Raw genomic sequence first — 16,819 nt, 5'->3', positions numbered from 1 at the left:
TACCTATTTCTGTAGCTGTGATGATTTATTTTGAAAACAGATTCTGAAGCCTAGCTATAGAATGGTTGGATTTGGGCATCGCTAATAGATTTCTACTTATTTCAGATTGTTGCAGCCAGCATGGTAATAATGGGGCCTCCATGGTTTGTGAGAGTCTGGAACTTGGCATTTTTAAAGCTTAAGGAAATGCCCATAACTGAAAGAGAGAGACTTTTTATCTCACATTTGAATTTGAGTGGGGCTGTGAAGTCTTTGTAATAGAATGACTGCGGAGGAAAGTGCTCCTGAGAAGGAAAGGATGGATGTAGTGAATTGAATTATCATGAAGTGAAGAGTTAGTGTAAGTCCCAGGGCAGAAGTGTTAGGATAAAAAACCCTAAAGAGTTTTTTGTGTGACTTTAATTTTTCTATGCCAACCAGGGATCCAATCAATCAGCGCCCTCTTCTCATGCTGCGTAAATGGGTGTTTCCTTTCTAAGTTTAGTTTTTTGCTTCCCTAGGCAAAAGTGAGGACTGCAGATGCTGGAAATCAGAGTCTAGATTAGATTGGTGCTAGAAAAGCACAGCAGGTCAGGCAGTAACCGAGGAGCAGGAAAATTGACATTTCGGGCAAAAGCTTTGCTTTTCCAGCACCACTCTAATCTAGACTCTTGCTTCCCTGTTCTGATGAGTGCAAGGTGAAAAACTCTGCCTTCTTACCCAGTTTTACTGATTCTGGATTATCAATCATTTACCCGATCTAATTGGAGCTGCAGAATGGTTGGGCACTGCTGTTTTGAATAGTATACTGACAATCTCTTGTGAATATGCTCAGTGACTATTCACCACTAAAACCAAAGTGCCAAATAAATCATGGCAGTCTATCAAGACAGGATTCAAATTGGGAATTAATTTGTCCAGTATTACCATCAGCTGGGATTAAAACAGTGATGATATTACCTGTAGCTATATTACACAAAGAGAGAGAGAGAAAAACAAACAGACTTGCACTTATATAGGGCCTCTGACATCCTTAGTGTATTCCAAAGCCTTTAACAGCCAATGAAGTACATTTGAAATGAGGTCATTGTTGAATGTAGGTATGGCAGCCAATTTATGCACAGCAAACTCCCCCAGAGAGCAATGACAACAATTTTTGGGGGGATGTTGAATAAGGAGAAACCTTGACTAGAGTGTTTAGTGATAATCCCCTGTTCTACATTAAAATACTGGCATGAGATCTAAATGTCCTTCTGAGAGAACAACAGTTCATGGGTGGCTCAGTGGTTAGCACTGCTGCCTCATAGTGCCAGGGTCCCAGGTTCAATTTCAGCCTCAGGTGAATGTCTATGTGGAGTTTGCATGTTCTCCCTTTATCTGTGTGGGTTTCCTCCAGGTGCTCTGGTTTCCTTCAATTGGCCATGGTAAATTGCCCATAGTTTTAAGTGCATTAGTCAGAGGGGAATGGGTCTGGTTGGGTTTCTTGTCAGTGTGGACTGGTTGGGCCGAAGGGCTTGTTTCCACACTGTAGGGAATCCAACCTAATGCTTTATCAGCACACCCTTTGTTTCATACCAATGTGTTAGATGAACCCCCTATTTGGTGGCAATTATGAAATTGAAATACAAAGTAAAGACTGATGTTAAAACTCATTGAAAAGCATAAATATATTCTCTCCTCAGGATAATGTTGATGGAATGCCTTATTTAAGCATAGCCTGCATAATCATTTATGTTATTGGGCACGCAATTGGACCCAGTAAGTACAATAAGTATTCATTTGTTTATTTGATTTTTTTCACACTCTCTTTTTCATAAAGGTATGTTATAGTTACAAAACATCTGCAGCCTTATTATAGTCAGTGTTCTTTTGTATATACTGCTGTGTTCTTCCACCATCAATGCATTTATTTTCTGTCATGTTGAATTTGGTTTGAAGTTGGATTTTACAAGTAACTTAAACTAAACAGCAGCTGATGGTGGTATAGCAGTAACCACAACGATGAAGCTTCAAGAAAAAATACATCCATGTCATGCCATATAAGGAACCTGCGTTTATCTAATGTGCTCTGACTTCACCATACATTCCTCTGTACTTAATCTAATGAATGAATTGAGAGAGAGTTACATTTGCTGCTGGAAAGTGGAGTTGAGGATGATCAGATCGGCAATGATCTCATTGAATGGTCGGATAGATTTAGTGGGCTGAATGGTCTACTTCTGCTCCTACATCTGTTGCTTAAATAGCTGCCATTTTGAAATCTCTATGTACAGCAGCTGAAGGGTCAGGTCATCTGCTTTTGAGAGATGTCCTCAGGAGAATTCCCTCCTTTATTTTTTGAATTGCCCTACCGAAACAGGTAGGTTTGCAGTTTAAAGTTCCATCCTATACAGAGGGCTCCCATATTTCCTTGGATTTAGGGAGAGGTGATGGTCTGGTGGTATTATCATTGGACTATTAATGCAATTCTGGTCTTCTTCCTATCAGAAAGATGTTGTGAAACTTGAAAGGGTTCAGAAACGATTTACAAGGATGTTGCCAAGGTTGGAGGATTTGAGCTTTCCGGAGAGTTTGAGTAGGCTAGAGTTGTTTTCCCTGGAGCGTCGGAGGCTGAGGGGTGACCTTATCAAGGTTTATAAAATCATGAGGAGCATGGATAGGATAAATAGACAAGGTCTTTTCCCTGGTTGGGGGAGTCCAGAACTAGAGGGCATAGGTTTAGGGTGAGAGGGGAAAGATATAAAAGAGACCTAAGAGGCAACTTTTTCACTCAGAGGGTGTTATGTGTATAGAATGAGCTGCCCGAGGAAGTGGGGGAGGCTAGTACAATGGCAGCATTTAGAAGGCATCTGAATAGGAAGGGTTTGGAGGGATATGGGCCAGGTGGGATTAAATTGGGTTGCAATATCTGGTCAGCATGGATGAGTTGGACCGAAGGGTCTGTTTCCGTGCTGTACACCTCTATGACTCTATGACTCAATGTTCTGGGGACTTGGGTTTGAATCTTGCCTTGGCAGAGAGTGGAATTTGAAGTCAAGTCGATTATCAATAAAAATCCATCTAGTTCACTAATAAGGAAAGAAACTGCCATCCTTCACTAGTCTGGCCTACATGTGACTCTAGACCCACAGCAATCTGGTTGACTCTTAACTGGCTTCTGGACAATTAGGGATGGGCAATAAATACTGGTGTAGTCAGTGAAACTCACGACCTGTGAGAGAATAAAATGTATGTCATCCAACTGCTAAATTATTTGGATTGTTGGGTGGTTGGAAATAAGATTTGGAGCCTGGCTGAGTTATTCTCATCTCCCACCCCTTGCTTCCCCCCCCCGAATTAGAAACCCAGAGAACGGCAGATGCTGGAAAATCAGAAACAAAAACAGAAATTGCTGGAAAAACTCAGCCGGCTGATCAGCATCCATGGAGAAAAAGCAGAGTTAACGTTTCGGATCCAGTGACCCAAAGTTCTGAAGAAGGGTCACTGGACACACAATGTTAACTCTGCTTTCTCCCCACAGAACCACAGAGCATTTCCAACAATTTCTGTCTTTGTTCCTTGTCCAATTTAATTGTATCTTATGTCAAGGAAAGAGGTGTGAAAATAATAAAATGTTAAAGAAAAGCAGAGAATGGGTGAGGGATTGTGGTGATGATGCAAACAAATAGAATTTACCTGGTTCAGTCCAATGCACCAAGTCAGGGGAGGGCTGCTGCAGTACCAGCAGCGGCCATCACACCCAGTGGCACTGCTGAGACTGAGGAACTTGCAATCCTCTAATTGATCCTTAGGTTTGTCCTTAGGTGGTGTGGAAGCTCTGAGGAAAGGCAGTTAACTGCATAATTGCCATGGTATTCTGCAGGGGCAAGATTAACACCAGTTTTCTGGCTATATCCTGTCTTCTACATATTCAGCTTTTTGGTGTAAGGCTGCAGAATGCTGGCACCGTACTGTCGAACTGTATTGGCCAACTGTTACATTGGATCCCTACACTAAAGCTTTAAAAATTCACATGATAAATAAATGAATCTTTTGTACAGCTAAAGTATTTATACTCCTTCTCAATCAGACTCTGTAAATAGCAACCCTGAGGCTGAACAGTATTTATAACTCAAGGGGCCTGACTGGACATGAGTTTGTGTGTTTTGAGATTGGATCATTGTTCAAATATGGTGTCACATTGTTCACATGTGAGGTATCTTTTATAAAGTGATACTGACTCCATGAGAAAGGAACAACTCGAATCTGATGTAGGAACTCAGAGCCACAGCCAGACACTGAATCATAGAAATAAAAACAGCAAAAGCTTCAAAAACACCCAGCAGGTCAAGCAACATCTGTGAGCAGAGTCCAAACCTACAGTAAACCTACTAATGCTCTGAGGAAATGTGTTCAAATCTCGCTATGGCAGCTGGGCATGTTTTTATTCAGATAATAAAATATGGAATTGAGAGTTAATCTCAGTAATGGTGACCAAATAACCAGTGTCATATTGTAGAAGAGTCACTGGCATAGGTTTAATGTGAGAGGAGAAAGATATAAAGGAGACCCAAGGGGCAATTTAGAAGATGGTGTGTGTATAGAATGAGCTGCCAGTGGAAGTGGTTGAAGCTGGTACAGTTACAACATTTAAAAGGCATCTGGATGGGATATGAATGTGCAGGGTTTGGAGGGCTGTGGGCCAGATTGGGACAGTGCAGTGGCTCAGTGGTTAGCACTGCTGCATCGCTTCCAATCTCGGGCAACTGTCTGTGTGGAGTTTGCACATCCTCCCCATGTCTGTGTAGGTTTCCTCCGGATTCTCTGGTTTCCTCCCATAGTCCAAAAATGTGCAGGTTAGATGGATTGGCCGTGTTAAATTGCCCTTAGTGTCCAGGGATGTGCAGGCTTGGTGGATTAGCCATGGGAAATGCAGGGTTATAGGGAGAGGGTGGATCTGTGTGGGATGCTGTTTGCAGGATTGTTATGGACTCAATGGGCCAAATGGCTTCCTTCCACAGTGTAGGGATTCTGTGCTCCTTCTATGATCCTATGAAGTGCTGGCAAATAGGACTAGATTAGGATATTTGGCCATCATGGACAACATGGATTGAAGGTGTCTGCTTCTGTGCTGAATGACTTTATGACACTGGACCCAAACAATGAACTCTGCTTTCTCTCCACAGATGCTGCCAGGCCTTCTGAGTTTCTCCAGCAATTTCTGTATTTGTTTCAGACTTCCAGCATCCGTAGTTCTTTGTTTTATCATAAAGATTTATTAAGTTGCTCTAGGGAAGGAACTCTGTTGCCCTCACTTGGTCTGGCCGATGTGTGACTCCAGACTCACAGCAAAGCATTTAGGGGGAGATTGGGGAAATATAGGGAAACACAAATGAAATATGGGCCCAGTGTAAATGTTTGAAGAATGTCAAAAGAAATTGTGAGTGATATTGAAGATCTAAAGTTTGTAATGCTTATATTAAAATTGGAAAAGTATGAAATACCTTGTGTAAGGATGAGTTGCCTGTTTTTAGTCATTCATGGGATGTAGGTGTCATTGATTGGGCCAACATTTATTGTCTATCTTTTCTCTCCCTTGAGATATTGGTGGTGAGCTGTCTTCTTGTGCAGTCTGCTTGTTGTAGGGGCACTCCTATAATGCCATTAGGGAAGAAGTTTCAGGATTTTCACTCAGAGGCCCTGAAGGAATGGCGGCATATTTCTAATTCAGGCTGGAGAGTGGCCTGGAGGGGAACTTGCATGTATTCCCATTTGTCTGCTGCCCTTGTCCTTCTAGATAGCAGAGGTTATGTGTTTGGAAGGTGATGTCTAAGGAGTTAAGGTGAGTTGTTACAATGCATCTTGTAGACAGTACCTACTGCTGCCGTTGGGTGGTGGAGGGAGTGAGTGTTGAAGGTGTATGGAGTGCAAATCATTACTTGAGCTTGAGTTGCATTTCGTTGAAACAGTACAGGACATTGAGGACAGATGGATGAGAGTGACAGAAGGATACAGTAATAAAATAGTGAATGATGGGAATTGGGGTCACAGCAGTGAACTGAACAGAACTGTTCAGTGAGGCAAATTCCTCATCTGCATGCGGTCTGCCCAGTGAAGAGGAGATTGCATTGCCAGCAGTGAATGTAGAATGTAGAAAGGGAGTTGAAAGAGCAGATGAAGTGATGGGAAAGTGAGAATGGCAGAATAATGGTATGTCTAACAGCCAGACTGGAAAGAACACAGTCCCTGTGGAATGGGGCGAGTGGAATGTCACAATAGGAAATAGGACATTTGGCTGAGAGACAGGTAGAGACAGAAACCCTTGTTATAATTATCAATATCCTGGATACGCAGTTAACTTGGCGAAAGCTACAGGGCCACAAAATCAGAGCTGGAGGATGAGCATAGATTGAGCAGATATATTTTTTTCTCAGCCCACACAGACATAATAGGCCAAGTGGCCTTCCCTCTATAACTCTTGAGGCGAGTGAAGCCAGGAGATCAGCACTAACCTGCTGAGCACATTCACAGGGCAGATTGGAAGGAGTTGATTCTGCAGAATCTCATGCTGACGTGGGGCCAGAACATTGCTCATTCACCATCAAAGCATTCTCTCCATTACAGAACCAGAGCTATCTCCAAGGCTTTCCTTTACATGTCCCAGAGTGTAGTTTATCCATTTTGTTTCTGTATTCTATTCATCTCCCTCCTGCTCCCAGGACCCACCATCCCAAGAATGTGCAATAATTCTCGGGCAGGTTTGACGTGCTATGCCATAAGATGGAAGGACACAGGGTCAGTCACTGATTGGCATTGATAGGTGGCCTGGGAACAGTCATTTGACTGCTCTTGGCTCGGAGGATGGACAGACTGGGGAAATAAAAAATGTCTTTTATAAATGAAAAAGCAAGTTAGAACCATTAACACTGAAAATGGAAATGAAAGAGAGGAAAGGTTTATCCCCAGACAATTAACTTCTATTCTGTCACATTGAATTGCTTGTATAATACAGTGAAATACCTCAAGATGCTTCACAGAAGGATAAATCAAACAAAATTTGATGCTGAGCTACGTAAGGAGATACCTGGACAGATGACCAAAACTTTGGTCAAAGGCATAGATTTTAATGAACTTTTCAGAGGAGGAGAGAGAACAAAAGAGTGGAGAGGTTTAAGAGAGAATTACAGACGCTAGAGTTTAAATTCACACTACAGTGCGATTAATGTGAACATCTCTCGAGGATTAAGTTTGTATTTGAAGCCTACTTGAAAGTAGTTATCAAGTTACATCCTCTGCTAAAAATCTCCTTGTATCAGGTAACTTTACTTGACAGCTTAAGAACGCATTGGAGAATTTGGAAGAACCTGATGTTGTGAAAAGTTCTGTAGAAATGCACTTTCCTGAAGTCATATGAACAAACATTGACAATGGCAGGCAGGAAAAAAAATTCATTTGTCCATGTAATCTATTGCACACAACTTGTACATCACAATATATACTCACCGCCTCACCCAAATTCTATAATGTCAACCTAGAAACACAAGTATGGATTGTCCCCAGTTGGATAATTCTAACAAATGAATAAAAAAAATTCCCATTTTTGTAATGGCAGCTTGGTGGCTTTGACCTTCACACAGCATCAGACCTGGGGTGGACATCCATGTTTCTATACAAAATAATTGTGATCGCAATCTGGTTGCATGATAGTGGTACGAGATGAAAATGTGATGTTTTGCCTCAGACAAAACTTTCCCTCAAACAGGCCTTCCCACTATCTCAATGTCAGACATGGTAATTTATTACTGATGGTTACATAAAATGGAGCACCATTTGCAACTTCTTAGATACTGAAGCAGTCTCTGTCCAAATGCAGCAAGACCTGGACAATATTCAGGCTTGGGCTGACAAGTAACAATGAACATTCACACCGCACAACTGCCAGATAATGATCATTTGCAACAAGACAGAATCTAAACCCTTGATATTTAAGGTCCTTACCCACCAAACTCACCACCCCTTCCATCTAGAAAGACACGGGCAGCAGATAAGCAGCACCACCATCATTTCCAAGTTACTTCAGTGCAGCTGGGTAAAACCTCCCTTCCTTTCAGCATTGTGGGTGACCCTACACTAGATAGACTTCAGCAGTTCCAGATATAGCACACATCGCCTTCTCTTAGGGAATACATGCAAACCCAGCCAGTGACAACCACATCCTGAGACAAAATAGAAAGAACAGGAAGAATTCTCTCCATTTTTCCAGCTGGTTAGAAACTCAATGCCAGCCAAATTTTGAATCTGAAGCTGAAATGGAATACAGGACTTTCAGACAGGGGTGAAGACATTTGCTCTTTCATGAAACGGAGGTTGATTAATTTTTGAAGAATACTGTGGAATATCTGATGTTGTTATTAACTAGACTCTTTCTACCTTTCTCAATTCAAGGCCCTATCCCATATGTGATAACAACAGAAATGTTTCGTCAGTCTTCCAGGCCAGCTGCTTTCATGGTGGCAGGGTCAGTGCATTGGTTATCCAACTTCGTTGTTGGTCTTGTTTTTCCATTTTTAGAGGTAAGTGTCATCCAACATTCACTTACTAGGCGTCTAAATGGTGATCCTAATCATTTGCAATCTTACTCCAGGACATTTGGACCAGGTTACTAGGCACTACTAGCCCAAATCAGAAAATCTCACTGGGAGAAACCATGATGACAGCTGATGTGGGAAGGAGAGAAATTGTAAAACTTACTCTACTGAGCTCTGTTCTGTCTCTAAGAAACATTGAAAATAGGAGAGGAGTAGGCCATACAGTCTCTCAAAGTCTGCTTTTCCATGTTATCATGGCTGATCACATAACTCAGTGTCATGTCCCACTTTCTTCCTTTACCTTTTGATCCCTTTAACCCTAAGAACTACAGCTAATTTCTTGAGGGAGTTGGTTGAGACATATCTGAATAAGATAGAGATAGAGAAATAGGAATAAGCATGATCATTCCTCCATATTCATGAGGGTTCCATTCCTGAGAGACCCCTACAAATGGTGGAAGTCTCAAGTGCAGAGGTCATTTAAAAATAGGTTAAAGGTAGGTTAAAAATCACGGATCCGGGAGTTTTGCCCACAGATGTTGTTTTTTGTTGTTACTTTCATTTTGTGGATAGGCAAATTCACAATTTGTGGATGAAGAGGGTATACGGCATTTAACTCCTGTTGTGAGTGGTGGCTGATGGAAAATGTTCAGCCTGGAGTCCGGTTATTAATGGTGTGCTACCAGGATCTGTTTTGGGACCACTGCTGTTTGTCATTTTTATAAATGACTTAGGCTGGATGGGTTAGTAAGTTTGCAGATGACCCTAAAGTCAGTGGAGTAGTGGAAGTGTGGAAGAATGTTGCAGGGGGACTTGAATAAACTGCAGAATTGGGTGAGAGGTGAACAAATGGAGTTCAATGCAGATAAATGTGACGTGAATCAGTTTGGGAAGAATAACAGGAAGGCAGAATACTGGGTCAATGGAAAGATTCTTGGTGGTGTGGATGTGCGGAGTGATCTTAGAGTCCATGTACCTAGATTCCTGAAAGTTGCCACCTAGGTTGATAGTGCTTTAAGAAGGCATACGGTGTGTTAGGTTTCATTGGTAGAGGGATTGAGTTCCGGAGCCACAATGTCATGCTGCAACTATACAAAACGCTAGTGTGGCTGCACTTGGAATATTGTGTACAGTTCTGGTCACCCCATTACATCACATGGATAAGCACATGGATGATGATGGGATAGTGTAGGGGGATGGGCTTAGATTAGTTCACAGGTCAGTACAACATCAAGAGCCGAAAGGCCTGTTCTGCATTGTGTTGTTCTATGTCCTATGTTCTGTGTTCACTGAGCTCAACATGTGCCTTAATCATTAATTTATTTTGAATAAAAATCTGACAATAGGACAGAAGATACAAACATAACAGCACGTCAGCTGATAGGGCTAGAGAAGGGAACAACAGTAAAAAGACAAAATTAAAGGTTCTTTGAAAACATACAGTGTTCATAACAAATTTGTGGAATGGATGGTACAGGTAGAAATAAATAGGTTTGACGTGAAAATCGTAACAGAGGCACGATGGCTAGGAAAAAACTTTATATTCAGAGATATTTGGCACTTTCAAAGGATTGGAATAAAGAAGAAGATGAAATGGCCCTGTTAGTAAAGATGTAATCAGTGTAGGAGTGAGGAATGATCTTAGCTCAAATGGTCAAGATGTAGCAGTAGTTTAAGTGAAGATAAAAGCTAGCAAATGATGGAAGTCACCAGTGAGAGTAATTTACAGATCTCTTAACTGTAGCTCCAATAGAATAAAAATCAACAAATCGAGAAAAAAAAATTACTGTTTATAAAAAAATACTATAATGATCATGAGTGATTTTAATTATTCTATAGATTTTTATTTGTTCTATACACAAATAAAATGGGTAAAGGTAGTCTGAAGCAATACTTCACAAAGAGTTTTTGGGATAATTTCTCAGAACTATATTCTGAAGCTAATCAGAATCAGGTATTGTAGATCTGGTAACGATTGGTGAGATCGGATGAATTTATGATCTCACAGTAAATGATTCTCTAGTAAAGACGAATCCTAACATGAAAGAATTTTGTCTTCAGTTCGAAGATAAGAAATTTGCAGCTGAAACTAATTATTTAACATTATGTAAAAGATTTTCAGAAGTACAAAGATAGAATTGGCTAAATTAGACATGGAAATAGATTAACAGGTAAAATGGAGATTAGCAGTGGCAGTCATTTAAGGTGATAATAAGAAACAAATAATATACGTTAAAGATGAAACATCTATGGTTAATCAAGGAAGTTAAGGATTATATCAAATAGAGAGAAAAGACATTTAATACTGCAGATTACAGTAAACCAAAACATTGCAATTTTGTTGAGAAATCAGCAAAAGTTGAGTTTAAAAAGGGAAGATTAGAATTTAAGAGTGAGCTAACAAAACAACAAAATAAAATATATGCAAAGGAAAACTGTAGCTAAAATAAATATTGAGCCCTTAGAGGACAAAACTGAGAATTAATAATGGAAAACAAGGACATATAGATACTTTGAACAAGCATTTTATATCCATCCTCATGAGAGAAGATACAAAAAACACTACAAGAATGATGCAAATTCCAGGGACAAAACGGAGAGAAGAACCTAAAGCAACCACAATCACCAAAGGACAAATACTGTGGAAATTCAGAGGTCTCAATCTGGCAAGTCTCTTGAACCTGATGCAGTTGTAACGATGCTGCTCTTTTAACAAGGTTATGTTGTCCTTGGTGTTTTTCAAAATGGGTTGTAAAAAGCAGATCTTCCGATTTTCGATTAGATTCACTGCAGTGTGGAAACAGGCCCTTCAGCCCAACAAGTCCACACTGACCCTCCGAAGACTAACCTATCCAGACCCATTTCCTTCGCTAAAGCACCTAACACTGTGGGCAATTTAGCATGCCAATTCACTAAACCTGCATATCTTTGGACTGTGGGAGGAAACTAGAGCACCCGGAGGAAACCCACGCAGACCCGGGGAGAATGTGCAAACTCCACACAGACAGTCACCCGAGGCCAGAATCGAATCTGGGACCCTGGTGCTGTGAGGCAGCAGTGCTAACTACTGAGCCCTGTCCTGCCCCCCCAGGTTCGGTTTGTCTACAGCTGATGAAGGGCTTATGCTCGAAACGTCGAATTCTCTATTCCTGAGATGCTGCCTGGCCTGCTGTGCTTTGACCAGCAACACGTTTTCAGCTGTGATCTCCAGCATCTGCAGACCTCATTTTTTACTCGGTTTGTCTACAATAAAGCCATTTTGCTAATGGCTAACAGATACTGCCAAAGGCAACAATCAGGGAAAAGGGCTTTGAGGTTTTTTTTTAAAACACTTGTACAATGAAAATGGAGTGGCCACCTCTCCCAGTTCAGGGATTTTTCTAGTTTGGTTTAGTTTTAGCTGGGGACCCGAAGAAGCTGCTGGGAAAAGTAAAGGGTTAGATGTTTCAGCCAGTGATCCCTGGCTGATCCTCTCTCTCTCTCTCATCTCTCCTTAAGAACTTGTGTTTGAATGTACCTTAATGCCAAGGGGTGTGGTTATGGGATGTTGCAGGAAATCAGAACAGCATTTTGTTAAGTTGCAGGGCATATTGTGTTGGTTGAGTTTTCAAATAGTTGTTATTCTAACTTCTGTTTTCTATTGCTTGTGTTTCATTCAGTAGTGTGTAAGTAAATTCTGTTTTGTTTAAAACTGAGTGGTTTGACCAGCTGCATCGCTCCTGGAATTTCCATTTTACACCTGCTTAAAACAGCTAGAAAATTTAGGGTCTGGGCTATCTTCTTGAAATGTTTTTGTGGTGTGTCTGGCCCAGTCCAAAACACAGTCCATGATGTTTAGGGATAACTACAGTGATGTTAGACAGTTCCTGCATTTTGACCCATTGACAGTGAAGGAACAGTGATATAGTTCCAAGCCAGGATAGTGTGTGGCTTACTAGGGAACTTTATGTGCCCTTGACCTAGTTGTTTTAAATCAAGGTTTAGAAATTACTGCTGATAGCTACATCTGTTCACCATGTTGATATTCAGTTGGATAATTCATTAATGATGGGAATGGAAGTTGGGGGATAACAAAAGCTTAAATTCTTCAAATGTTCAACTTCCAAAAAACCTTTTCTTTCAGGAAGGGCTCAATGAATATAGTTTCATCATCTTTGGAGGCATCTGCCTGGCAACGTTTGCCTACATCTTTATCATCATTCCCGAAACAAAAAACAAAACATTCCTGGAAATCAGCCAAATGTTTGCAAAGAGGAACAAAGTTGAAATTAAATTGGAATCAGAGCACCTTGAATTGCACGAGACGAACACAGATGAACACAAGGAAGTGAAGAGCACAGCAATGTAGCCAGTTTCAAGATGTCCTTTGGGTGAGGAACGGTACAAACAACCAGTACAAGAGCTTGTCTCTATCAAGTTTGTCTTGCATTGCAGAAAATGTGCTAACTCATTGAAAAAAAATTAGGTCTGTTATTATAATGGATCAATGAATTGTTAAACTTCCTTCCCTTAACCTTCCAATTCTTTACCTCTCCTGGATTCTGATCAAACGTTCTTTAAAACCTACCTCTTTGACTAAACGTTTTGGTCACTTGTCCTGGTGTCTCCTTTGTTGATATCGTCTGACTTTGCTCCTGTGAAATGACTTGGGGTGCTTTAACACATTAAAGGTGTATTTATACGTGAGATGTGTTCATTGCACAGCACGATACAGTCGAATCGCTTGTGTTAACATTGTGCTGTAGTTCTATGTTTGCTTAGTGAGATAATTGATATGATTCAAATTGAGATATATTTCCAACATCTTATCATGAATTGAAGTGACGGACCTTAAATAATTGTTCCGAAATAGAGTGGAAGGAACAGACAATTGTTGTAAGCACTTGGACTTATTTTACTCTGTTAATGGTTCTACCTAATGCAAGTTGTTGTTTCGATGCAGTTGCGAAGATGTGTCAATGTACAACCAGGATCTAACGAAGGCAATGGTTGACATTTTCTAATAGCATCTGTTTCTACAATAGTTTTATAATTCACTGCATCTCCGGAAACAGGAGGTGTATAAGTTACACATTGGAGGGACTTTGGTGACCAAGTGGCAGAAAGGTCAGATTGTAAGATCCCCATCTTCACTTTGCAACTTAAGCATGTTCACAACCATCAGACAGGTACGGCTGAATCTTACTTATTTTTGGCTAAGTCTGAGTTGAGTCAGATTTTTTCATCCTCAGGCCCGGCAAGTTTTCTCACCACATCTTGTCAAACTCACCCCTATTATCTAAATGCCCTCTCTGTATGGCATCCCTCACATCCAATTCCAGCTCCAAGTTAATTCACACCACTCCCGGATCAACCCACTACTAATGGCATTTCCCAGAATTAACTGGCATCCCTTGTGCTGGCACCTTCTTTAGTGGTCTGTTGCACACTGGGAAAGGCACTGCCAGTCTGGAGCTGCCTTGCCCAGTTCCTGACATTTGCCCCAGATGTGGCAGAAAGGAAGAAATCACATCCTGCTTTCCGGGCAGGGATCCAGAGATCCTGCTGGGTAGGGTGGTGCAGAGATGGACCGCCTAGGACCAGCATTGAGGGGCACAACACCAAACAACATCAGACTGGGTCAGTACAGTTTCAGCCACCTGGAGGAATGTACAGATTTGAGAGAACTATGTCCTTCTCCTCTTCACCAGTGTACCATCTCTCTGCTGCTTCACACTCACTCTGTCTCTACCACTGCACCCACTTCACACCAAGGGCTCATGCTTTACCACTCTCACTATTGCCTGCAACATCTCTTCCACTCTCTCACACTCCAATCCCCCAACACCAATCTTTGCAGCCCATTCAATCGGGTCTTCCCCCCTCCGTGCCCCCCAACTGCACCAACTGTAATAGCTGTGCCTCTCACTTTCATCTCCCATAATGGCTGTCTCTTTGTCTCTCCCTATTGAAGGTGGTTGCTCCCCATAGGGCAAACAGAATCAAGAAGGATGGTGGGCTACCCAAAAGTTTCCTCCCCACCCCTCATGTGGAGAGCATTCTGATTCTGACCACCCTGAGTGCCTGACTGACTGGGTCCAAGCCCCTAGACTGGCAACGCAGCCTGCCTGTGGTTTACTGTTATCAACACTCCTTGAGTAAAGACAGTTCCCCGTGTCTTGACTGAGGACTGCTGACAGTCTGGACGAGTGTCCTGGCTTTATGTCTGCGCTGAGTGACATAGCAAGGCAGAAGTAGTTTGAGACTGGTATCTCTGACTGAGGGGGCAAAGTGCACTAAGTTGAGGTAAGGCAACACAAGGCAGGGATGCAATGAGCATCCGGATAAGGCTCAGAGTGAGTGAGCGCTGTGAAAGCAAGCAAACAGCCTGGAGTCACAACCTGGTCCAGTCCCCGTGTCCCTGAGCACATGGTGTCCTTTCAGTAGTATTACAATGAGGTGCAGTGCAGAAATGACCTGTAAGTGGATCATAGATGTGCTGTGAGTGTCCCCAAAGGCTGGCACATGTCATGACAAGGGAGCACATTTTTAAGGTGAGAGGAGAAAGATTTAAAAACGACATGGGGCAATTCTTTTTACACAGAGGGTGGTTCGTGTGTGGAATGAACTTCCAGAGAAAGTGGGTAAAGTTATGACATTTAAAGGTCATTTAGATCGGTGCATGAATAAGAAATGTTTGGAGGGTTATGGGGCCACACACAGGCAAGCAGGAATTGTTTAGTTTGAGACTTTGGGTCAGCATTGCCTGGTTGGATTGTGTCGGATGCCCATGGTCCATCAATGTGGGGTACACATGGCCGGTGCTCATGGAGCATGCCCTGAGATGCTGGTGTCCAGTGTCCAATGTGGAGCTCCCCTTAGAACAAGTGGCGAGCTAAGTTCGCCAGGTTCTTGCTCTGACTTCCATGTCAAGTTCCCAACATCTAACTGTGCATGATGAAAGACAGAAAGCTGAATAATAATGAGATGAGTTGGGTTGTTAACAAGGGGTTTAATAAGTACTAATCCACCTTAACTGGCAAGATGCAGATGTGGACTGTATGAAATGCCAAAACCATGAAAAATTTGAGTTGCTCCCAAAATTGGGATAGGTGCCGCCTGATCTCCAGCACAATTCTCCATAGATCCCTTCCAGTGTGGAAACAGGCCCTGCAGCCCAACAAGTCCACTCTAACCCTTCAAAGACTAACCCACCCAGGCACATTCCCCTACCCTACATTTACCCCTGACTAATGCACCTAACCTACACATTCCTGAACACTGTGGGCAATTTAGCGTGGGCAATTTAGCATGGCCAATTCACCTAACCTCCATATCTTTGGATTGTGGGAGGAAACCCATGCAGACACAGGGAGAATGTGCAAACTCCATACAGACAGTCACCCAAGGCTGGAATCAAACCCAGATCCCTGGCACTGTGAGACAACAGTGCTAACCACAGAGCCACAGTGCCACCCTAATTCTGACCACAGCCTGTGTCACTATGGGTCTTAGCTAAAATTTAACAAGTTACTGTGAACATTTTAAATTCTGCTGTTTAAAGCAATTCCCTGAAATTTCCAATCTTTGTATTGTTCAAAGCAGTTGTAGTAAAAATATCAGCAACCCTTTTGAGTTTGATACAAAGTCATGCAACTGAATAAATTCTTTAAGCTCCTAAGCTGTGTCCTATCAGTTGTAGATTGATGATGAAAATGATTCATCTCTCTTCAATAAAAGCAAAATACCACAGTTGCTGGAAGTCTGAAACAAACTCAGAGTGCTGGAGAAACTCGGCAGGTCTGGCAGCGTCAGTGGAGAGAGAAACTGTTAATGTTTCGGGTCCAAATGATGTCTTCAAAACTGAAGTTTCTTCAACATTTTGTTATTTCTTTTGTATTATTTCCCAGTGGATATTTTTAAAAATGCTTTATCCCCAAGCAGTTGTCTTAGCTGTTTTTCTCTTTATCATAGAATAATTCAGTACAGAAGAGGCCCTTCACCCATCAAGTCTGTACTGATAAAATGCTACTCTTGAGTTTACACTAGCCCCACTTTCCAGCATCTGGTCCGTAGCCAGGTGATGACATTTCAAGTCTAAAGAGTGACGCTGGAAAAGCACAGCAGGTCAGGCAGCATCCGAGGAGCAGGAGAGTCTGAGCATACGCTCTTCAGCTCATTCCTGATGATATGGAGTCAGGTGTGTTAACATTGCATCACAAGACCATCCTTTAAAGGACATTAGTAAATCAGATGGGTTCTTTATACCAACTTTTGGTATAAAGACCATTATT

General features: G+C 41.8%; 1 protein-coding gene across 1 annotated transcript in view; it reads left to right on the top strand.

Annotated features, from left to right (window-relative positions):
- slc2a1a (solute carrier family 2 member 1a) overlaps positions 1 to 12,973 on the top strand; it is a 46,137-nt gene extending 33,164 nt beyond the window's left edge. Inside the window, exons 10-12 of the mRNA XM_060852138.1 lie at positions 1,662 to 1,737; positions 8,404 to 8,531; positions 12,670 to 12,973. Coding sequence (XP_060708121.1) covers positions 1,662 to 1,737; positions 8,404 to 8,531; positions 12,670 to 12,894 — 429 coding nt within the window. The 3' untranslated portion in view covers positions 12,895 to 12,973. The remainder of the gene's footprint in view (positions 1 to 1,661; positions 1,738 to 8,403; positions 8,532 to 12,669) is intronic.
- The last annotated feature ends 3,846 nt before the right edge of the window (positions 12,974 to 16,819 follow it).

This window comes from Hemiscyllium ocellatum, chromosome 37 (assembly GCF_020745735.1).
Source record: "Hemiscyllium ocellatum isolate sHemOce1 chromosome 37, sHemOce1.pat.X.cur, whole genome shotgun sequence".
In the NCBI taxonomy this organism is placed as follows: domain Eukaryota; kingdom Metazoa; phylum Chordata; class Chondrichthyes; order Orectolobiformes; family Hemiscylliidae; genus Hemiscyllium; species Hemiscyllium ocellatum.
This window is presented reverse-complemented; position numbering and strand designations above follow the sequence as displayed.